The sequence below is a fragment of the Danio aesculapii genome, chromosome 13, assembly GCF_903798145.1.
Source record: "Danio aesculapii chromosome 13, fDanAes4.1, whole genome shotgun sequence".
Lineage (NCBI taxonomy): Eukaryota > Metazoa > Chordata > Actinopteri > Cypriniformes > Danionidae > Danio > Danio aesculapii.
The window spans coordinates 15,562,132-15,588,342 of record NC_079447.1 but is presented as its reverse complement, the minus strand read 5'-3'; the positions used below and the strand labels follow the sequence as shown (position 1 = coordinate 15,588,342).

Genomic DNA, 26,211 nt, shown 5'->3' with positions numbered 1-26,211 from the left:
ATATATTAATGCAATTCAATTCAAATATATAAAATATGAATTAATGTATATTTTAAACTTTAATTATATTGTTCAATTAAAAATATTGTATTGTATATTAAAATATACATTTTTTGTTAAATACATTTTTTTGTTAAAATTTTGTGGCTCAAAAGTATCGGATCAGGCACCGGTACCATTTTAAAAGTATCGATTTAGCACCAGTATCCAAATAACCCCAAACAATATCAAACACTAATGGCACCTTTAACTTGGTTGCTCAAAAACAATAGATTCTTTAATTTTCTTAGAGGTGACTAGTATTAAGATCTGAATTGGCAATTATTTAGTTTTGCTGAGTGTGGTCAAAGAATACATTAACATGATGACAACAATAGTGACCATTGGGATTAAACTGCACATTTAGGCATAAATACTGTATACTAAATATTGCACTAATTAAAAAAAATCAACTTTACAATAGTTTTAGTCCTGATCACAATACCAGGACAATATACAGAGTGTATAAACTCTGTATACACATTTTTCACATTTCTGACCAACCATAAAACATTCAAAAGATTTAAAAAAAATTATAATTGATTGTTTTAAGGGGTTACTAATTACAAATCACTTGGATATGTTCATGTCTGGGACAAATGTATGATTAAATGTGTCAAATATTAACATTATAATTCACCTGATACAGCATAAAAAAGACCCTGTACATGTACAGTAATAGTCACTTTACTGCCATTAGTACTAATTCTACTGCCAGTCAAATGCTTATTAAAATGGCAGGCAGTTGCAAATCCACTAAACAAAACAAATGATTGGTTATGCTCCAGGGCGTCTTTCACCTGCAGCTAATTATTTGCCATCTTCCTTTTTAAAGACTTCTTATGCGACTCGGACAGACTGTTCCGGAGATGTACCCAAGCCTTGGGAGTTTTCCAAAGCTCATTCTGCCCTTCCAAACAACAGGGGAGGAAAGATAATTACCTCAGTGTGGATTCTGGGATAACTATGTGCAGCTGGAGGATTGGCCTACAGATGCTCGGCTCATAATGGCAGATTCTCCCCCCCCCCCAACCAGCCTTGATATCTGTCTCCCCCTCTTCAGAGGTTCAGAAAAGCCAATCTTTACTGATTTGTTAAGCCTGTGATCCGCAGGCTGTGGAGTTTTTTCTTCTTCTTTTGCTTTTCTCCGCACCTCAGGAGCACAGACCACCAGGCCCTGGACATCCTCTCTCTGGAGCCGCCGGAGAGACTGTTAATTTGGAAGAAAATGGCATCCGGCCAGAAAAAGCCACCAGTCCCATTGAGTCTTTGAGAAGACAGTTCCCCAGCAGAACGCATGGAGAATGCTTCTTTTACTTAGACATGCTTTAAAGGTGACAATAAAGCACAGCATGGTCTTTTCATGCTTTCATTTCATTTTCACGTTTTATGCTTTCATTTGGTCATGTGAGGAATGAATAAGGGAGTGAAACTTAAGGGATGCATTGTACCTTTATTTGAAGGCATATCATTTTTATATTTCTCCCAGTGGTCCACTAACATTATTTTGTGCAGGAGAGCTGGTTGTTACTGAATTTTACACAAACATTTTCCACCCTTTGTGTGACCCTCAGGGTGTTTCTTTTTGTGCTGTTGTGCCTTTAAGAACTAAAAAACTATTTATTATGGATGAATTCAGAATTTTGTTGGTTCAAATGCCTCAACCCCCAGGGGTCGAAGACCGCGTATACACGTTTTGAGGCGTCTTGTCATAACGCTGATATATACTCAAATTACACTTTCAGTTTTGATCGTACAGATAAGATCAATACATCAATCGAATCTGTTAGGTGTCTAGTTTTTATTGTGTGCACTCACAATGGCAACAAACGTGTGTGCTTTTCCAAAATAAGGATAATAAACAGTGTAGGCATTCTCTAATTCTATATGCCTTCTCGCATAGACCATTTTCACTCAAAAAGTGACTTAGAAAATTTAATTTAATATATTGTTTTCTGTGAGCAAGTAAACAAGATGATTTTCACATCATTTTGAAGCAAAAACACTAGGCTACAAGATCCAGTTCTCAAAAGTCTTGTGAACAAATGTTCTCTATGTGTTTCATGGCCTTGTTTCAGTGACTTCAAAATTTTTGTTTTTCACTAACCACGCATAAACGTTTCTTTCTTAAAAACACAAACACATACATAAATGCTGCTTAGGTATTATTGTAGCCCAGCTTGTGCTTTTTACAGTGTTACCACACTTTAGCCATTAATATGTTTTTAAGATAATGAAAACAACACAAATATCAGTGCATGTCAAAACTTCTCCACTGCCCCAAAACACCCTTAGACCCCTGGAGATGTATAATTAGATGATGAATTGGAACGATAGAAAAAAAGTACTGAACTACGATTCAAAGAAAACACAGTGGAGGAATCAGCGCAACAATTTTTGTTTAAAAATAAATTGACTAAACCTAATGACGAATTAAAAGTTTGCATGTCAATCAAGTTCAGATGAGCTACTGCTAATGATTGCCAATCAATGTTTATATGTGAATGTCTAAATTAAATCTGTTCAGCATTTAAAGTGATCCTGTCTCTTCAGAATACTTGGATTAAACGGCTTGATTAATCTTGATTTTTTGATCCCTCAATTTAAAGTGAGAAGAGTTTTATTTAATAGACTTTCAATAGAGATAGAAGTTAAAAGGATTTAAAATAATTAAGAGAGTCATCAATTGTACTGGTCACTCGTTTTCTATATTAAAGCAAATATAATAGGTAAATGCTATGCTTCTTTAAGTCACTCTCTATATAGAATAAATTGTGTTACAGTATATTTAAAATTCCGCTGCACGGGTTTTGACACTTCCTCACACCACCATATCACCCTTGTACCTCAGCAACTTCACTGGATTCCTGTCACAGTTGTAAGTCACGTATCAATTTTAAGACCTTGATTTACCATATAAAGCAGTGCATGGGCTAGCACCTGACTATATTTGGGACCTGGAAACTCTACCACCTGCAGTCTCCGTCTTCATCCGGTCATACACTGTATCAGCCACGTTGTAAATTGAAGATCATGGGTGGTAGAGTTTTTTCGTACAGTATGCCTAAGCTATGGAATGGTCTACTCATCAGCATCAGGAATGCCGCTTCTCTGGACTGTTTTAAGAAACTTCTCAAAACTCACCTTTTTACCACTGCTTTTGACTTAATTATTTTTGTCCAGTCAGTTAATAATTCAATTTTATTGTTCATATTTTATTGTCTTATTGTGGTGTTTTATTGTTTTTTTATTGTTCTGCTTTCTTACTGTATGCTTTGAAGCCCTTTGGAGCTGAGGAAAAGCGCACTATAAATACATTTATTTAAATATTATTATTATTATTTTATTTATTTATTATGATTATGATTATTTATTATTATTTTTATTACTATTATTATTATTATTATTATTATTATATTATTATTATTATTATTATTATTATCTATAATTTACAACTTTGATTATATTTATAACGGAATCTCTGAAATATATATAGCTTCACATTTCTGATTTAACCTAAAAATTAACATATATTTACCTGGCATTATTGTACAGTGATGTCCTTTTTTTCATCAGTATATGTTTGAAGATGATTTTCAGTTAAACGTGTGGTTCCTGGTGATGTATGAAATGAAAATACATGCATTTCACCAAGGACCATGATATTAATCCAAAAATCTTTAATGATCTACTGGAGAAGACGTCACCTACTGTACATTCTTGGAATTGACTACGGAGGAGTAATTTAACCATACGTGGTGGCAAGTGGTTCAGTGGTTAGCACTGTCACTACACAGCAAGAAGGTCGCTGGTTCTAGTATTAGCTGGGCCATTTGGCATTTCTGTGTGGAGTTTGCTTGTTCTCCTTATGTTTATGTGGGTTTCCTCTGGGTGGACCAATTTCCCCCACAGTCCAAACTTTTTTTTTTTACTCATTTCTTACTTTGCTACTGTTCGGACGTCTTTGCCAAACGCTCCACTCCTTGCACTCTTGCTTTTATATTTATACCCTAATTTTAACTTGAGCCTATCAGCACAGTGCTCAAACAACACAGCTTGAAGATCAACATCGAACCTATGAACTTTCTGGAATATAGCTTTACTAACAAGAGCGGAATTATCGACCAAACAATCCTCCCGCTACCAGCTGCCTACATTCCTGAGACGGGAAAACACGGCTGTGAAAATGCCTCTGGATCGGATTAATTCAGAATCTCACTGCTGCACAAACTTCCACAGACTTCTACAAAAGATTGCAGTTCTTGAAACAAAGTTACTTGCGATCCGACCAGAACTATCGGATCACACAGGACCGCTTCATTGTGGACCCTCACAACATACAGCCGTTGAGTCCCGTTAATCTAATCCAGCTGAGCTGGAGTGAGCACAGAAAAGCAGAATGAAAATGTTAAAAATGAGCGCAATAACAAATGGCATAAACAAGGTGCGAGACCAAAGGGTACTTGCGGGGTCAGATTATATGCTGCTGCATTAGCGTCCTCTACCCCAAATACAGCTCGAACTCAAATACGACTTCAGAACAGATATGAAGTTTTGAGTAATATGGGTGAAGAATCCCCAAATGCAGTCAGACAGAGATCGCATGACTTAGCAGCTAATTCTGCATGGAACAGAGGCTCAAGGCTGACTAGACAGCGGCATTCTGCTCCGATCGTACCTGAGATAAGAACACTAGTTGTAGGAGATTCAATAATCAGGAATTGTAGGAGCAGAGCTACAGTGATATACAGCTTCCCTCATGCAACAGTTTCTGATGTAAACAAAGAACTTGAGGAAATTATAAAAAAGCACAAGACTGAAAAACGGATTATCATCCATGTGGGGAAGGATGATATTCGGAAGGAGCAGTCAGAACTGCTCAAGAGAGATTTCTGTGAACTCTTGGAAACAGTTGAAAAATTGAAGATTCAGCCATTTATCAGTAGACCACTCCCTGCAAGAGGGACAAATATGTTTTCACGGCTTCTTGGCCTAAATGTATGGCTGCAGAAAACATGTGACAGGAAAGGACTGAATTTTTTTGACAACTTTAATCTTTTCTGGAGCTAAAGACGACGATGTTTACATTAGACAGCCTTCATCCAAACAAACTTGGTGCAAAAGTGCTAAAGAACAATATATTTTTCTCCTTTCATCATCCATCGGCTGTGTGTGCTAATGGATGATGAAGGGAGAAAATGTTCGAATGACCACAGGACCTCAAATCAGCTCATGAGTGGACTTGTGGCTGATGTATCACACAAGGACAGTGATAACATCATGCAGCCAAAACAACCACTGTTGATAGAGACACTGCCGCTTGCCCCCTGCACATTAAGCTCAACACAGACAGACTGTGACGCTTCAGAACAGCATCAAGTCTCGTCACTCAACAATGATCCTCAGGAAAACAGCCAGGAAAATATATATCAGCAGCCAGAATCTCCAGACCCATAGCCTCTGTCACCAGACACTCTCTCTTTATCACCTTACTCGCCTCTCTTGGGTTTTTCCAAAAAAAGATAGAGGAGCTAGTATCTGCTGAAATTTAAACTTTCACACTCCGTTGCCGCAAGCCCCCTGTATTTAACCAAAAAGTGGCTTGCTCCACAACCACCTCTGAGCCCACCTGGAAAAACCCTACAACTTTTGCCATACCACCAGGGCCCAAAAACATCCCATTTTTTAGCTGGTGAACAAAACAACTCTCAATGATGTGTGTCGGGTGCCTGCTTAGATAACAGTATCTTTATCAAATGTTTACAGAACAAGCAGGAACCCAGTGTGTCTTTAGCTTTCTCTACGCAAATATGTGTTGTATTACGTGACAGAAAACCTAAGACTTCTTCAAGACGTATAGCAAATCATTCAAATCTGCTTTCTATTAAATGTAAATCTGAGACTACTGTAGAGAAAACCACTAAAACTGTTAGGTTGGCACTTTTAAACCTCCGATCACTTAACATTAAGTCACTTTTAGTCAATGATTTTGTCAACACAAATTGCCTTGATTTTATGCTTTTAAATGAAACTTGGCTAGATGACAGTTGTACTGTAGCAGTTCTGAATGAAACGGCTCCTTTAAACTTAGATTTTTTGAGTGTTTGCAGAGCTAAGAGCTGTTTAAAGATGTCTATGAGCGTAAACAAGGATTGTCTCCTTGATTAGTTTAACTCTAAAGTTAAGAATGTCATAGATGACATTGCTTCTGTTAAAGTCAGGAAGAGGACTGGGAGGCAAAAAGGACCTTGGACAAGGTCACCACAGTATGAATTATGAAAAAACAATGCAGAAACACTGAGCGTATGTGGAGGAAGACAAAACTATTAGTCCATTATAATATCTGTAAAGACAGTCTTCATGCTTTTAATGTGGAATTAAACACCGATAGGCAGACTTTCTTTTCAAGCCTTACAAACAGCAACCTAAATAATGCTCGTACTTTCTTTGCAATGGCAGAGAGACTCACAACCCCCCGTACGATTCCCAGTGTACTACTCTCTGAAAGCAAATGTAAAGAGTTTGCTAATGTCTTTACTGACAAGATCAATATTATCAGAAAGGCAATCAGCTCATCCAATCAGCCAAATTGTGTCGAAGTCAGACAAGCTCAACCACAGCTTAAAAAATCAGACATTATGATGATAACAGACATTATTAATGATAAAATCTTAGAAGAGATTGTGCAAAATATCAACATCAACCTGCAGTCTTGACACGCTCCCCACATCATTCTTCAAACGGTGTTTAAACTGTTTAGAAATGGATCTTCTGAAAGTGGTAAATGCTTCACTTCTCACAGGGATTTTTCCAAACTCACGTAAAACGGCAGTTGTTAAATCCCTTTTGAAAAAGAGCAACCTGGATAACACCCTATTGAGCAATTACAGGCCAATCTCAAATCTCCCTTTCATTGGCATTGAAAAAGTTGTTTTTAACCAGCTTAACAAGTTCTTAAACTTCAAGGGATGTTTAGGACAATTTTCAGACCACATCACAGTACAGAGAGCACCCTTAAAAGATAATCAATGATATCTACCTAAATAAAGGATTCAGGCAAACTAACAGTGCTGGTACTGCTCGATCTCAGTGCTGACATTTGACACTGTCGATCACAGCATACTTCTGGACAGGCTGGAAAACTAGGTTGGGCTGTCTGGGATGGTCCTCAAATGGTTCAGATCTTGCTTTGAGGGGAGAGGGTACTATGTCAGTATAGGTGACCATAGGTCAAGGTGGACACAGATGACATGTGGAGTCCCACAAGGCTCGATTCTGGCACCTCTCCTGTTTATATTATACCTTTATATGCTCCCTCTGACCCAAATAATGAGAAATAACCAAATCTCCTACCACAGCTATGCTGATGATCTACCTAGCTTACTGCCTAATGACTATAGCCCCATTGACACACTCTGCTAATGCATTGATGAAATTAACAATTGGATGTGTCAAAACTTTCTTCAGTTAAACAAAGAAAAAACTGAAGCTACAGTACTGCATTTGGGAACAGATATGAGGTTCTCAAGGTGAATGCGTACCTTGGCACTAAAGGTCAAACAACAAATAAGAATCTTGGTGTGAGAGTCAGATCTGAGTTTCAATAGTCATATCAAAGCAGTTAGTAAATCAGCATACTATCATCTCAAAAACATCGTAAGAATCAGATGCTGTGTTTCCAATGAAGACTTCAAGAAACTTGTTCATGCTTTTATCAGCAGCAGGGTGGATTACTGTAACAGCCTCCTCACCAGCCTTCCCTAAAAGACAGTCAGACAGTTGCAGCTCATCCAGAACGCTGCGGCCAGGATTCTGACCAGAACCAAGAAATCAGAGCACATCACACCTGTCCTCAGGTCCTTACACTAGCTCCCAGTTACATTCAGAATAGGTTTTAAAGTAGTACTACTTGTCTATAAATTACTAAATGATCTAGGACCTAAATACATTACAGATATGCTCACTGAATCCAAACCTAACAGATCACTCAGATCATTAGAATCATATAAACTAGAAATTCTAAGAGTTCAGTCAAAGCAGGGGTGAATCGGCTTTCAGCTATTACGCCCCCTCGCTGCTGGAATCAGCTTCCAGAAATGATCAGATGTGCTCCAACATTAGGCACGTTCAAATCAAGACTGAAAACACATCTGTTTAGCTGTGCCTTTACTGAATGAGCACTTTGCTACATCTGACAGATCGCATTAATATGTTTTTCTCTTCTTTTTCATTGTTTTATAACCTGTTTTAACACATTTAATCTGTTTTTAATAATTTTTTTTTATACTTGTCTCTTTTATTCCTGTTTATGTAAAGCACTTTAAATTGCCACTGTGTATGAAATATGCTATATACATAACTTGCCTTGCCTTTCCACCATTTTAATAGCATTGTAAATGCCTTCCTGTGATCAGACATACATGACCTAAAATAACCCATTATAACAGATCAACTCAAACATGGACCCGAATGCCAGAGTAACCTGTTTGTACTTGTCATTACAGCTTCACATACGTGATAAGGCTGGAAAAAGCAATGTCTCAGCAGATTACCTGTCATGATTGCCGAACATCGATAATCCAGGAGAGGTGCATATTTCCGGCAGCTAGCTCTCTGCAACTCTCATTTGATCACCCACTGAAGCTAAGCAGGGCTGCACCTGGTCAGTACCTGGATGGGAGACCACATGGGAAAGCTAGGTTGCTGCCGGAAGTGGTGTTACTGAACCCAGCAGGGGGCACTCAACGGTCTGTGTGGGTCCTAACACCCCAGTATAGTGAAGGGGACTCTATACTACTCAGTAACCATCGTCTTTCGAATGAGACATTAAACCAAGGTCTCTACTCCTGAAAAAACCCAGGATGACTGCCTGGTTTAACCCTGGCATCCTGGCCAAATTTGCCCACTGGCCTCTGTCCATCATGACCTCCTAACCATCTCCATATCATAATTGGCTTCATCACTCTGTCTCCTCTCTCATCTGTCTGGTGTGTGTTGTGCGGTCTGGCGCAATATGGCTGCTGTCGCATCATCTAGGTGGATGCTACCAACTGATGGTGGATGAGAAGATTCCCCCAATGTGTAGAGCGCTTTGAGTGTCTAGAAAAGCGCTATGTAAATGTAAGGACTTATGAGTTTTATTTCAATATTATAATTTTTATTTAATAAAAAGAATGACTAATAAGAGGAAAATTTTTAATCTGGAATATTCCATCATTCACTAACATGTTCAACAGCAGTGATTTAGTACCTGTTTGGTGAATGAGACATGTTTTTGGCCTGACATTCAGCATTAAAAGTGGCACAACTGCTCACTGTGTTTTTTATAGTACAACAACCTCTACTTCAAAAGATCAAGGAAATTGTGATTTGAATAATATGACCCCTTTTAAGAGATGGTCTCTCGATCCTGTTTCTTTGTTCAGTTTCATTTTGACAACTCTCTTTCACACCAAGTCTTTTGCTAGTTGGCACAAAAGTAATGACTGAATTGTGCAGCTGGTGCATCTTGGAAGCTTTTCAAAAATCTCTATCAAAAACAGACATAAACAGGCTGACGCACTCAAGATCAGGAGCCAGCTAAAGCGTCCGCATGTGAAGAGGCTGCACTGTCTCTCAGAGACCCCAAAATCTGATCAAATCTTTCAATGACTGTGTGACCGCACATTTCACTTTCTGCTGAATTGGATGAAAAGAAACAAACCTAATGGACCTCTGTGAATTGTGCTTCTGAACATCAAAGACCTTTCAGCAATCTTACAGCTTTTAGTCCAAATGCCTAGGACTGACAAATTTGGAGTTATATTGCAGCCATTACAGAGTTGAACAAATAAGAGCTGGAAAGAATATTCGCCATCATTTCGCTGAATAGCATAATGCGTAAGGGTCAAAGATGGGATGAGACATGACATTTAGAAAAGTGATTTTATATACAGCATATAAATAAAGTGTTTCAAGTAAGTAGGTAAATGTTTCAAGTAATATTTGTGGAATTAAAATCTCAACTGGGTGATGATGTAAACATTTAATAACATACACTGTAAAACCCAACAGTCAACTTTATCAAATTAAATGAGTGCAGTTAACTCAAAATTTAATGAAAGTTAATTCCACTTATTTGAAAAGAGTTTTGAACTCAGTGTTGAAGGTAATGAGTTAATTAAATACCTCATTACTTCAAATTAAATGGAGTAAGTTGACAGTACTCACATAGATTAGTTTAACTCAAATGGTTTGTAGCAATCAGTTTCCTCAAATGGTTTGAGTTGCCTTAACTTATTGGGTTTTACAGTACTCAGTTGGTTTGAGTTCTCTTCATTTATTGGGTTTTACTGTGCTCAAATTGCTTTGTTTACTCAAATGGATTAAGTTCACAGTATTCATTAGGATTAGTTTTTGAACTTAAATGGTTTGTTTCAATCGGTTTCCTTAAATGGTTTGAGTCCACCTTTTGGGTTTTACAATGTACTTATTCTGATCTATATGTATTAAGTGTAAAAAATAATATTATTAAATATTATTATATCATTAAATAATATTATTAAAATCTTGACAATAAACCACAGATGTCATGATATATAACATTTTTAAATGACAAATAATTCATATTTTGAAGCGGCAATGTGATTCTTAAAAGGAGTCTTGTAATGTTATCATGAAGTTATTATTTTTCTAAACATGGCAAGATTTTGGTGTATATGTTACTGGCAATGTGTGAAATTTATAGGAAGTGTATACAATGCCTAAAATCCCATGTCAAAGTATATTATTTATACTATAGTATTAATAATATACTATAATAATATAATATACTTATAGTATATTATCCCATGTCAAAACTATTGCTATTTTTACATTGCCTATAGGCATTCTATAGGCAAAGTATGTAAACTAGCCTACCCTAGCATTTTCCTGCCACTGATGTTGGCAGTGGCATTTAGGTCATTGCTTGATGATGGTGATTGAAGCTCATGAGTGTTGAACGTTATTTTAAGACAGCGTATTGCCGGTATGAGGTTCCAATACCACATTACAGACAATATTTTAACAAATATTTCAGTTTCAGTTCTGCTGTCATTGTTTTTCCGGTTAGAACTTCATATGCTTCATTTCATATTCCTTCCAGTTTAGAATACGTAATGGTCAATAAAGGTTTTTGTTGCTTCTGACACTTTGCCTAAATAATACTGGTCATTAGGAATTGTACAGAATGTCAATGAAAAATAGGCAAAATCTTTGCAAAAAACTGATATTTTTTACTTTGCCTCTACACATTTCCTAGGTATTCTATACAATACTGGGATTTCACACATTGCCGGTAGCATATGTTATATAATTACACTAGATGATAATATATTTTCTGTCTTCTGTAAATCATGATAAAAATGTCATAACTTTTTTTTGGTTACAAAAAACAACATATACATATATATATATATATATATATATATATATATATATATATATATATATATATATATATATATGTTTGCCACATATATGTCCCTGTCATTGCACAATGGAGTATATGCAGAGAGACCTTCAGTCAGCCAGCCCAGGTTAATTGTCATCCCATTCAAAATCGCCGCATTTAAGATCAGATTTCCTTAAAAAACAGCAATCTTCACTGCCTGGCTAAGATACGATATTAATTGGGCATCAGAAAAAACAATAAGCACTGCTTTAAATTATATTTTTCTGCGCCATGTCTTTAAAACATGGAAAGTTGATTTTACTTTTAAAAAGTGAGTAAACCCATGTAACCTGCAACTATTATGCTGACTTAATTTTATAATTATGGTGTAAATATAGTCAACTTATTAATAATTTCAGATTATAAGGTTAATTAAAGATTATAAAGCTTTTCTATACTCTAAATTTAACTTAACATACAGATAAGTGACAAATGGCTACCTTTATAAGACCAGTTTCACCATCTGCTTCCTATTAATTAACTTATACCATGTCCCTTATTAAATCGGTAGACACCTGATTCATTTTTAAACTCTGTGATCTCAAACTACTTACATGCCAGAGAAGAAATTCTCTTACCTGAAAATCACCACATGTTCATTTCCATCAGCAACCCACTGTGCTGTATTGATCCGCTGAACTCCTTGCTTTTGGTTGCACAAAAAGTCATACTAAAGGGTGTGAAAATAGCATGCGTTAGTATATTCTAACAGTTAATCTAAAGCCTAATGTTTGTTTCATTGGTAACACTTTATAATAAGGTTGTACATTTACAGAAGTCATTTAGCAGATGCATTTATCTTAAGCGACTTACAATTGAGAAGACATTCAGCAATTCAACAAGACAAAGAGGCAATACACACAAGAAGTGCTAATTATACAAATGAACTGTTTAGGTTTAGATCATTAAGTCACTTTATTAGGTACACCTGTTCAACTGAACGTTAACACAAATTTCTAATCAGCTATTCACATGGCAGAATCTCAATGCATTTAGGCATGCAGACATGGTCAAGACGAACTGCTGCAGTTCAAACAGAACATCAGAATGGGGAAGAAAGGTGATTTAACAGACTTTGAACGTGGCTTGGTTGTTGGTGCCAGATGGGGCTGGTCTGAGTATTTTAAAACCTGCTGATCTACTGGGATTTTCACACACAACCATCTCTAGGGTTTACAGAAAATGGTCAGAAAAAGAGAAAGTATCCAGTGTGTGGTAGCTTTATGGGCGCAAAGCTTTGTTGATGTCAGAGGAGAATGGCCAGACTGGTTCCAGCGGATAGAAAGGCAACAGTAACTCAAATAACCACTCGTTACAATCAAGGTATGCAGAAGAGCATCTCTGAATGTAAAACATGTCCAACCTTGAAGCAGATGGGCTACAGCAGCAGAAGATCACACCGGTTGCTTCTCCGGTCAGCTAAAAACAGGAAACTGAGGCTACAATTTATACAGGCTAACCAGAATTGGACAATAGAAGATTGGAAAAGCGTTGCCTATTTTCTGCTGCGACATTCGGATGGTAGGGTCCAGGAATTTGGCATCAATAACATGGATCCATTCTGCCTTGTATCAACGGTTTCAGGTGGTGTAATGGTGTGGGGGATATTTCTTGGCACCAATTTGGGCCCATTAGTACCAAACTGACCATCGTGTCAACACCACAGCCTGCCTGAGTATAGTTTCGACCATGTCCATCCCTCTATGACCACAGTGTACCGATCTCAGATGGCTACTTCCAGCAGGAGAACACACCATATAATGAAGCACGAATCAATCCTCAGACTGGTTTCCTGAACATGACATCGGGTTCACTGTACTCAAATGGCCTCCACAGTCACCAGAGCTCAATCCAATAGAGACCTTTGGGATTGCTGGACCGGATATTCTGACAACTCTGCAGCAACTGCATGATGTCAATATGGACTAAAATTTCTAAGGAATATTTCCAGTACCTTGTTGAATCTATGTCATGAAGGATTAAAGGTGCAGTAGGTGATTGTCTTCAGAAACATTTTTTGTTGTGCAGGTTGAAAGTCTCTTCACATTCCAATAGTAATGATTAAAGTAAATGATCTAAATGTATTTATATGCATTTTTATATTCTGGGTTAGGCATAAGACTAAAAAATGTTTCGACCAATTAAAATAGTGGTCGGGCCGACATCTCCCATAATTCCGATAAGTAGCTCAAACTGTCTGTCAGCAAATGCAGATTTGAGCTACGGCACACCTGTTTTTACACAGATCCAGCGTTTTGTGCATACAAGCCCCCCTGCTGCCACGTTTCACGTTAGAGCGAGGAGAACAGTAAAAACAAGATGCATCAAACTTTTTTAAAATCCTTGAATCAATATTTGGATATGGAATTACTTTTTCACGCTGATTGAAGACAGGATGTGACACCATGGCTGCAAGTATTCTCTTAGACAGGTACCTGTTTTAAAACTATTTAGTCACGCAAAGCTGTGATTGTGTTGTGTTATGAATGGGTTATATGCACAGAAGTGTTGTTCAGCCACTGAAATCTTATGGCGATTAATTGATGTGACTATTTTCAGATTCATAAGGACCTTTTACAGCATAGATAATGTAGATTTTGATTTATTTTAACAATAAAACATCAGTAAATAGCGCTATTCCACCTAGCCTGCTGTACTGAGGTGAGGTTGGTTTTTTATTCACATTGGTTCACTTTTGAACAATGACGACCTGTGACACGCTCCCTATACTGTTTTTCTGCTACTCTGAATATTCAGTCAGAATTAGCATGTAAGTATTGGCTCTTAGTAATGAGTGTAATTCATGCACACCAGGTGGCCAAGCTTTAGCTTTAGCTCAACACATGAGAGAGGGTTCAGCTGTCATCTTTAAGGTGCGTTGTGCTCATGTTTTCAGGAGGCGTGGCTTTGGACAGCAGGGGAGGGACTGTGTTTCAGAGATTTATTACTAACAGGTTAGCCATTGTGGCAGATCACCTACTGCACCTTTAAGGCAGTTTCTGAAGGCAAAAGGGGGGGTCAACCCGGGTACTGTAAGGTGTACCTAAAAAGTGGCGGGGTAGTGTAGTATTAGTTAATGATAATGCATTTGCTAACATTAACAAACAATGGACAATATATTTACTACAGTATTGTTAATGTTAGTTAATAAAAACTGCAAGTTCATGAAAATTGTTAGTCATGATTGTTAACTCAAGATACATTACCAAGCATGCATTTGGATGTAATAAAGCATTAGTAAATGTTTAACTATGATTTAATAATTGTTGTAAGTATTATTCATAATTAGTTCATGTTAGTAAATACATTAACTAATAAAACCTATTTGTAATGTGTGACTGTTTCATTATTTTGTAAGGATGACTCTTTGAACACTCAAATGCATGTGAGGTTTTTACCTGAGGTCCATTGGAAATGTAGAGTTTGATGAAGAACACACTTCTTTTGGCACTGGCTGAGTACAGTAAAGTTCCGTACATTGATTCAGTTTGGAATCTCACTGTGACACTGATCGGAACAGCAACTTCAAATCCTCCAAACTCCAAAAAGGAATTCCCAGAATATCCTCCAAAACTAGCATCTGCAAGATTGAAATGTAGGCTGTTAAACATACTGTGCCACAGTTTCTTTGTTCAGCTTGAACAGTATAAAATAAACCTTGACACTTGTGTGAATGCGAGTTGCTTCTCAGAACCCAAATTTGCATAGATATCGAATATTTTAGTTCTTTTTGGGGGTTGGTAAACAAAAACAACATGTTTTTGTCATTATACAGTTGACTAAAATATATATTTAATATGATAATATTTCATCCTGGGTACAAGGAAATGTAGCCCTATGCTATGCTGAATCATAATGAGAATGAACATCACAGAACCTCTGTTATCATGTCACTCCAAATAAGAAAGTGGGCAACACAACCTTTTTAATATTCAGTACTGCATTGTGAATGCGTATGAGAGCCTGAGTCGATAAGAATGGAGAATCTGAATAAACTCTGAAGGAATAAAATCTGAATAAAACAGGGGATATGAATTGAGTCTCACATGGAAGAGAAACTTTTGTGACAGTTATTTATGGTGTTTTGAATATTTAAACTTTTTAATGGGCAAAGCTCCATATTTCATTCAGCCACTATCAGGTTTTAATCAAATTCAGCAGGTTTAACCGAAACTGGAGAAAGCATATGAGTAACAAATTATTAACAAAAATTATGCTCTCTCCACATTACATTCCCAACAATGAGTCAATTAAGACAATATTGTTTAACCACTTTTGAATATTATAGTGTTACAAATGATCACAGTGATTTTAAACCTATGAATATGTTAATGCTAGTTTTTATAATGTTCTGCTCTGAGCAGATGAAATGGTATTTAACAGAGATTTGAAACTAATGTGTGTATAGTTTTTTTTTAAGTGGATTTGAAGCATTATTTGCAGAGAATAACAATGTTCTAATATTATTCATCTTAGACAACACAATACAAATGTTTAATTACACAATTTAAGAAATTAATATTTAGTGGAAAAAACAATTTCACGGATTTTCTTGGATTTAATGGAACATGGATTCTCCATTGAAACAAATGTTATTCTGATTATTTGTCTTTTCCTCTATAGACTAAAACAAATATTAATATTTTAATCAAACCTATACAGTACCTGATAGTAAACCTAAAGGCTGGGCGATTTGGCCTAAAATCAAAATCTCAATTAATTACACATTTTAACTTGATTATGAATAATGAACAATTATTTTATTTATTTATTTTTTTTTGCCCTCATAGTTCACTAATTTTAGTTTACTGAGCAGAGGTTATTTTCTTTTTTTAATTTTCTTTATATTGTACAACATTTGCCAAAATGAAGTGTATGTCACTGCAATACTTCCTTACATGGCCTTCCATATTTAGTTATATTATTACTTAAAACATTTCACTGCATTGTGTATTTTATGTATTTAAATAGCTAAATATAAAAGTAATGAGCTACAAAAAATAACTTGAATATTATTATTAACACGGGAATTAAATTTAATTCCAAATATACTGTCAAACCCAATACATCACTTGACAAAAGTCTTGTCATTGATCCCAGTTGTAAGAGCAACAAATAATAACTTGACTTCTAGTTGATCTTTTAGAAAAGTGGCAGAATAGATCCGTTGAACTGCATCCCAATCATCACAAATACTGCAGATTACCTATTGGAACCTGCATGGACCCAAGATTCTTGAAGAAATCAGTCAAGTTTGGTGAAGGATAAATCATGGTTTGGGGTTACATTCAGTATTGGGGTGTGCGAGAGATCTGCAGAGTGGATGGCATCATCAACAGCCTGAGGTATCAAGACATTTGTGCTGGCCATTACATTAAAAACCACAGAAAAGTGCAAATTCTTTAGCAGGATAGCGTTATATCTCATACTTCAGACGTTCCTGAAAGCAAAGAAGGTCAAGGTGCTCCAGCACTGGCCAGCCCAGTTATTAGAGTCATTGCAGAAAAGTATGGAAGCAGTCCTCCAAGCTCATGGGAGTCATACACAACATTAATTCATTTTCCACTGCACCATGACTTCATATTCTATACTGTACATTATTTCTGTTACGTGACAAGACTTTTGTCTAAGCAAAGTCAGACATTACTGTCCTAATTAAACAATTAAAAATCAAGGCATGATCATATTTTATTTTGGTAAAATAAGCGTAACTTAGAGGCCTTTGCTTTTCATATAAGCCACTTCTTATACCAAATGATCAACTAGAAGTCAAGTTATTATTGGTTGTTCCTAAAACTTGGATAGGCGACAAGACTTTTGTCAGGTAGTGTATATAACAATTTTATGTATATAAATAATAACCACACATACTTTTATAATACTTTCCTTAAAAATACATTTAGCTATTATTTTTTTAATGACTAAAGATTGTAATATATTACTTTTAAAAGTAACTTTACCCAACGTACTCTGTATATATGCAACAACACACAAAAACAAAAACTGTGAACTGTTATTATATTCATGGAGAAACAAACGACAAATCCTAAACAGATACAGTTAAAGTCAGAATTATTAGCCCCCTTTATAATTTTTATTTCTCCTTCTAAAATTTCCCAAATGATGTTTAACAGAGCTAGGATATTTTCACAGTATGTCTGATAATATTTTTTCTTCTGGAGAAAATCGTATTTGTTTTTATTTCGGCTAGAAAAAAAGCAGTTTTGAATTTTTTAAAAGCATTTTAAGGTTAAAACCAGCCTACAAACTATCTCAGAGAAAGATTTTCCACATCTGACAAAAGTGAAAAACTTACTACTATAAACTGTGCTTTCATTTGACTCACAGAAAAAAAAGCAAAGGCCTGTAAAACAGGTGTCTGTAAGATCTCCGTCTTTCATTTTAAAGCTACTTTATGATAATTGTGGCTGGTACAGTAGCTCCTTTTCTCTCGCTGGAGTTTGATCAAAGCTACGAGTGACCTATTACCTGCCATGACTTGGTACATTTAAAAAGGCAGTTTTCAGATCGGCTTTAATTGGGGGGGACTGAAGAATAACGCTCCAGAGGAAGTCTATTCCAATTAGAGGCAGAAAAGGGCTGCTCGTCCAATGTTCTACCGCTGTCAGTGGATCCTCTGAAGCCACTGAAGTTCACCTCGAAATGTCCTTACCACTGTAGTGCATCTATCATACTTAGAGACGGCGGAAAATAACAATCTTTCATCCTTAATGAAATCTAAAAGCATTTTGTGTTTAACATTTCAAAGGATGCAGTCATTCAGATGCTAAAAAGCACAGGAACATGCCAGTTACCATTGATCATAGTTTGCATCCCAAGAGCTGATGAAGCTAAAAAAGTGCACGGTGAATGAGAGTAGCTTTCTTAGAGGAGGTCTAAGATGATGCTGCGTAAACCTCTTTCTGTCAGCTTGAGGAACCTCAGCCTTGTACCATGAGGGGTTTTTAAAGCAAGTGAAGAGTAACCCACACGATGACCACGACAGCAAGTGATTTTCCAAGAAAGTCACACAAATTCGCCTCACAAAGTGGCCGAGAGTGAGTGACTGCCTGAGAAAAATTATACCAGCTTATTACATGCCTCATTTTAAGCCATGATATCCTGCTCTCTGTCATCCATATCGTTCAGCAATTACGGGACATTTTCAGAGACTTCCACCCTCTTTGAGATCATTTAGGGTACTGATGCGGACGAACTTAAAAGAGCGGCTCTGACTTGAGCAATTTGGCCTGAGCATTAGCGTTGGTCTGGAGTTAATGCCCTTCAATCTCAAACAGTTCCTACAGAAGGTCTTGCCCTCGGGGTGTTTTGCAACGAAACGTTCAATAATGCGGACCTGCCGGCGGTAATTTTTCCTTCCCGCCATGATTGACCGACAACTACAAAACAGGGCAAGCATTTTGTGATTGCTGTCACGATTAATGGACCTACATCAGATGAAGGCTTCATCAATATTTGCTTGACTTTAAATCTTTTTTAATGCTGAAATCTTTTGATCTGCTGCCGAAGGTCTCCGGGGTGCACTGGCGATTAAGTAGCTTGTAGAAAAATCCCCCAAGTCCTGCACTCCATAATAGGACAAATATCTGTGAGGGAGGCCTGTGACCGCAAGAATGGAGACTTATCTGATAACTAGCGATTAATGAGGATGAATGCTGGATGACTATATGGAGCATCTACCTTCTCCCTCCCCTGGCGTTCCAGGAAGGTTTACCAGCGTTGATGATGGAAAATTACCCCTTTGAGACTGAGCCATTCATTAATTTGAGATGCTTGTTTGGACTGATATAAGGCTTTCACGCAGTCCGTGATTGCTGCCGGGAGGCAAACACTCACCTCATTAGCAGTTAACTCCAGATCCCGCTTTAAAAATCTGCATTTCAACCACTAACTTCTCCACGTGGTTGGCGCAGCCTGGTTCTTAAACATTCAAAAGCGGTCAACAGGGACAGGTGATTGTGAGCTCATTCGGTGGTTAATATCGACAGAGCGAGCTATGAAAGACACACTAAAGGAAATTTCGAACATTAAACTCGTATTGGATAAAGTAAGTCCGCAAACACTTCGAGAGGATGGTTATTGCTCATGTTTGCGAAATGCTGACTGGGCTGGATGGGTGCCAGTTGTGCTGATGAACACTATTATGGGATGTATAAATATAGATCTCTGTAAAGAGAAAACAACAGAGGGAGAGAGAGAAAGAGAGAGACAGAGAGAGTGTGTGTATAAAAAAGATCAGTGTTTTTCTTACGGCCATTCAGAAATACTGCTGTTTAATGTATGAATGGTAAGCATATCCATTAAAACTATCGACAGAGCTAAAATATGTATAAAATGCTTTCAAATGCAAGACTAACTTTGCGATTATGCACCATTTTCCAACATAATTAGTGGCTTATTTTACACTTAATTTTTATTAGAAATAAACATTATTAGCTATCTCGATTATTGCTCATAAAAGATAAACAGGTTATGCTGTTTATTGTGTCACATGCACCATTTGGGCTACTACAGACAAGAAGATAATTTGAAGAAGACGGGCAACCAAACCATCATTGATTCACACTGACATCCATAGTAATGATCTCTCCTACATAAGTCAACGGGACCATGAACTTTTTTGTTTTACAACATTCTTCTCTTTTGTTCAGTAGCCAAAAAACCAATGGAAGTTACAAATACTCAAACTAGTGTAGGGGAGAGTGTGGCACTTTTCGGTTTTGACCAAATAATGAACAAAGTAATGGGGTAAGACAAACCAGATTTTTTTTTTTACTAGCAACACACAAGCCTCTCCTACAAATGACCACTGAAAGTATGACCACCGGACCTATGGTTTCTGTGCAGTATTGCCAAAAGTGCCAGGAGTAAAAATGTTACTATTTACCTCACCTGTGGGGCAAGTTGAAACAGAGAGAGGGTTAGTTGTAACACGTGCTTATAAAGGCTGATTTCACACAATTATTTTAAATTCAGTTTACTTTAAATAGTGTATTACCTCAGTAGATAATTTCTTTTTATTCTACATAGCACAGTATGTTTATTTGTTTATGTGTTGGATAAACACATTTGGATTTATTTGCATTATTATCCATTATTATACAATGCATTTATTTTCACTGTTAACAATAAAATGTATTTTTTTCTATTAAAAAATATTTTCAATTAAAAAACATTTTTTTATTTAAAAAGTTCTCAACATTACACTCAAAATCCAAACATTATTTTATTAGTTTAATTTGTGTCCAATAGTGTGTGGCCTTTTTGTAACACCCTGTTACAACTAACCCCACTGCGTCGTGTTTTCCTGAAAACTGGCTTGCAGTCACATTTACACTTTTCAAAATGGTTCCATCTTTCAGCCTAGAAGACGGTGATTACAACAATATAACATTTTTCGTTCATACTTTCACAGATTTGTTTTTTAGTTAAATGTCACTTTAAGCTGTATAGAAGTGTCTTGAAAATTATCTAGTCAAATATTATTTACTGTCATGAAGGCAAAGATAAAATAAATCAGTTATTAGAAATGAGTTATTAAAACTATTATGTTTAGAAATGTGCTGAAAAAAAATCTCTCTGTTAAACAGAAAATTGGGGAAAAATAAACTGGGGGGCTAATAATTCTGCCATCAGTTGTATATACTACTAAATCAGATGTACAACTTACATTAGTAGTTCTAATATTAATAAAATAAATACTTGCATTATAAATATTTATAATATTTAAAAAATCAAAATATATCCTATATAGCATTTTCAAAGTACGGTTCCCTATGGAATCTTAAAAAAGGATTATATTTATCACCAATATGGGTATTGCTAAGTTGAAGACCCTCAATTTTAAACTGTTTAGAACCATTTTTTTATAAGAGGGTAGATAAAAGGTCTCAAACTCGATTTCTGGAGGGCCACAGCTCTGCACAGTTTTGCTCTAACCCTAATCAAACACAGCTGATCCAACTAACCAAGGTAAAGACTACTAGACACTATTACACAGGTGTGAGTTGGAGGTGGTTGGAGCTAAATTATGCAGAGCTGTGGCCCTCCAAGTCTAGTTTTGAGACGTAGTCTTTTCTCTTAACAGATAATCGCCAATTCACATTTTACCAAAAGTTTGATATAAACACATATTTTAATGTACAGTCATGACTGATTCATTAAACATCCTAAAATGGCTTAATTTGAGGCAAGATTATGCATAGAAATGTCAACACTTAAATAATATTAACAGTCTAATTGCACAAATAAGTACAATGTGATATTAACTAACTATGTACTAACTGTAGATTTAAGGTTTGGGTTTAATTTGTGGATAGTTGCTTGTAATGATGCATAATTGACAGTTAATAAAGCAAAACATGCATCCGTTTTTCAAGTCTTTCATACTGTATAAATACTACTGGAATTTATGACATTATTTTTACAACATAATTTCCCTGTCACATATCAAATAAATTTAGCACTCTATTTGTACTAAACTACACACACACAAATGTGCAACAAAACCACGTACAGTAAGTGTCCAAAAGCAAATAAGGCAGACAACGCATAAAACTCTCAGATTTATAAGCCTCATAAGTCATGGTAATGAGATACAGGCTGAGCAGATTGAAACCATGATGAATAATTCAATGCTAGTTATGCAAATAAATTAATGATCATTTTCTTTTATTGTCATCTGATTTATGTCCTGTCTGTTACTCATCAGCCCATACATATACATGCGCAAGAATTCAAAGAAGCTCAACATCAGTATGCAATGACAGATCATGTTATAGAGAAATAGCAGCCACATTTGAAGTTCATTTGTTACATTGAAGCTCGACTAAAAAATAATAAAAAATAAAGTGAGAAGCAACAGTGTGCTAACTTTTTGTTGTTGCTCTTTTTCATATTACTTGTACTTTCGTAATAGGTTTGGTCAAAAAATCAGAAATATCTTCTTTTACGCTTCCGAACATGATGGACACACAGACGAACTCCCAACTGTGTCACAGTTTCGGTGCATTACCAAAGTGTTGCATCAACTATTTGTCCAATCGCTGCATGTGAATTTATACATCCAAACCAGCCTGACCCGACATGCCACCAACTGATATCATGACATCAAAGTGGAATATTTCAGACTGCTTTGTCTTTTGATTCCATCTGAAATAGATTCTATACGCAGTATGCTGTGAATTCAGAGGAGGAGAGGACAGCAGAAAAAGAGAGCCAAGGTATCATGCAAGTTCCTGGCTAATCTATTTATAGCTGCACCTAGGGCAAAAGATGTTTTTAGAGAGCGACCTACATAGACAAATCGATGAGACTTTGTTGGTCCATATGAAAGTTAATAGTATAACAGTTCCTTGTTTAAAAACAATAATAATTAAAATAAAAAGATTGTGTGTTTTTGTGTTATTATAATTCTGAGACAAATGTTTGACTGCAGGGAATAAAATATTTAAAATAAAAAAAATAAAGCATAATAACAATTGGATCAGGAATTAAGGACTTTGGTTGCTCATTAGTTACGGTCTAATATCCTGCTCTCATTTTTACAATGACCAATATTTTGAGTCATCTGAAGAAGCTTACTGTAGGAGACTTCAGTGTTGATCAGAAATGATGAACAGCAGGATTAGGTGTCATTTTAAACTGCATTTGAATTCTGAATTGAAATTTAACTTGAAATGAGTTAGCAAATGTTTAAATGATTTCTGAAATCAAACAACAAACAAACAAAAGTAAAACAAGACAGGGGTCTGTGAATATTGTCCATGTTTATTATCATACACTCTCAGAAATGGTAATAAAGCTGGGGTGGTATCTTTTCAAAGTAACTTTACATGTTTAACTCTAAAAGGTCCATTATGGTTTCCTAAGTGAAGTTTCATTAAATTCGAGAAGAGCATGTGATATGAGCACAGCTGGATTCCCATTTGTAGACAGTAACAATTCAATCAGATTGATCCAAGCTTACAATAAACAGACAGATTTTACCCTATTTTTACCCTACCCGATTTTACCTTATCTTTGTTTTGGAAGAATCCCCCTTCCACCCCATCTCCTCCTTTTCCTCCATTTTCTAAGGAGAGTTCTCGAGACCTACCTGATCTCTGACCCCCTTTATATGCTTATTGACCAGGCAGAAGCCTTGGGCTCAATTATCTTAGAGCTCAGGGATCTCTTCTGGGACAGCATGCCAAATCTGCTATTAACGTTAAGCATATCTAAGTATGGACTCTTAAAAAGTATATTAAAACCTAAACTGTTCTAGTCACCAAAAAGAATGAAACGTTCTCTTTGAACCCGCCAAAAAAGCTACCACCCCGTGACAGTTATTGTACATTTATTTCATAATAACAGTTTTAAATTATGGTTTAAAATTCAGTAATAATAAAAAAATATATAGTTATTTTCCCCAATGTAATACAGTACTTTAAAAAAAAAATAAAAATAAAATAAATATATATATATATATATATATATATATATATATATATATATATATATATATATATATATATATTCATATTTTCATATATCAACTTTGCTTTAAATGACACAGTACTTGAATTAAGACAGGTTTGAGCTCACTAATCTGTGGCTATGACTACAAATCCTGGACTAATTTTGAAAAACAAAACTATCCTGGATCAAGACAAATCATTAATAATCAAATTCAGCTAAATATTGACATCTGAAGAACTGACCTCTGCACAAAACAAAAAATCCAAACAAAAAAATTAAAACAAAAGCAATAAAAAGGCAAAAAAAAATGAACAAACAAACAAACTAACAAATCTTAACAAAACACCACATCAAAAAAATAATAAAATAAATAAAAACCCCCAAAAACAATGCTATCCAAAACAGGGGGAAATTTATCAAAACTAAGCAAAACAAACTTAAAACAGTACTTGTAAAAATAAAAACAGAATACCCCAAAGAAATTAAACAAAACCAATTAACAAAAACACTAACCTTGACTCGATCTCAAATTTCTCTCACGAGTGTTCTACACGCATGCTATTTTCATGTAAATCCACCAGAGGCCGCTGTCGACTGACTGACTGACCAGTCAACTGACCCACGCTCCTCCTTCCCTAAACCCAACCAATAGTGTTTTCAAAAGCACTGATTGACCAGGGCCCACCCACTTCTCTAAACCCAACCGACAGTTTTAAAAAGCAATTCAGAAAAAGAAAAGCCCTCGCCTGATTTTTACCATGTTTTCAGATTTTTGTTATTTACTTGTTTATTTTATTTTGGGGCTGCTGTTTTTGTCTTACCTGCTTTCTGGAACCCTTCTTCACCAGAATCGAACCCTGTCGTCGTGGTCAATTCCTCTCTGCGTCTCAAGTCTGCTGACGTACATGGCGAGCTAAAAAGACAAGCTGGTAACAGGAGGTAAAGCCGCCCATACGGAAATTATCAGTCAGCTGGTAAGCGCGAAAAGGAATGGTGTCATACTGCCCCTAGTGTTTGTAATACCGCCCTGTAGCATTCATTTTAAAAAACATACTTCTGGCTACATTATTCACGATCTCCAGAAATGTATATAGGGCTACATTTCAGAATGAGTCTATGTTAATAACGGATAACCCCCTCATAAAACAAACAACAAACAATCAAGCAAAAAATAGTATGTCTATAGATCTTTTATCTAGAATTTGGCTGCATCGTAACACATACAATTCCCTATTCTGTAAAAATGATCTCAGTCAGTCAGTTGTCCATCAGAGAAGCGTGTGCGTTCCAGAGACTAAATGGATTTCTGAGTCCAACTTGTGATGATAGATTTATCCCACCATTTTTGAGTTAGGACTATAGCGGCTTCCTTGAGTTTTATCTTCCATAAAAAATGGCCTCAATTCCACCCTGTCTGGACAATCGGAGAGCGATTACTCAGCTATCGTAGCTCTTGGGCACTCTGAGAAAATACCCATGGATGCCCAAGCAAACCTTTTAAAGCTGTCTGGAGCATTTGCCTTTCGCATTGTAAATTCATTGATTTCTGCAAAGTGCATGTTTGGAAAATTAACTGCACTGTTCCCCCGAAGGCAATGACTTACACACACTTTGTCTTTCCCAGTAGTGGCTGAAGAAATTAGCGCTGATGGCATCTTTGAGCAAACATTCAACAGTCATATCTAGACACATTTCTGTGCCCTCAAGAGATCCAAATGCACTTTCTCTGTTTACTACATTTTTCATTCTGCGGAGAGCTTTAATTCCATTGTGTTGTGCCCCCCAGGACCACCATAAAGTCTAGCTTAAATGTCAGAATCACTATCAACATATGCCAGAAACACATTTACCTTCATTCTGGCCCTGTAACTGGCCTATTGATTTGCTTGCGGTTCACTCTGAATGGCGGCAATCTTAGATACTGTTCTAGCTGTGCAGCGTTCAAAAGATCAACTGTACACAAAAAACTCGCCTGTAACTGAGAGAATGACATCTCATTCTCACTCTTTAACACTGTGAAATGCGGTATTTAGAAGAAAAAAAGGGACTTTTAAAAGGGCCAGCAGTTCATTTCAAATCAATTCAGAATGAAAGTCATGCTTTAGGGAAATTTAAGTGCATTCATGGGTTTTCGTCGTCTAAAATAACTTGCTTAGACTTTTGCTTCACTAAATTACCTTCAGTGATTTGACAAATTTAGCCCCCAGAATCCATTTATT

General features: G+C 36.2%; 1 protein-coding gene across 1 annotated transcript in view; it reads right to left on the bottom strand.

The window, feature by feature from the left end:
* Positions 1–26,211, bottom strand: part of eys (eyes shut homolog) — a 407,203-nt gene that overhangs the window by 146,752 nt on the left and 234,240 nt on the right. Inside the window, exons 30-31 of the mRNA XM_056471602.1 lie at positions 14,911–15,092; positions 12,091–12,182 (exon numbers count right to left, since the gene is read on the bottom strand). Of these exons, the coding sequence (XP_056327577.1) occupies positions 12,091–12,182; positions 14,911–15,092 (274 nt within the window). The remainder of the gene's footprint in view (positions 1–12,090; positions 12,183–14,910; positions 15,093–26,211) is intronic.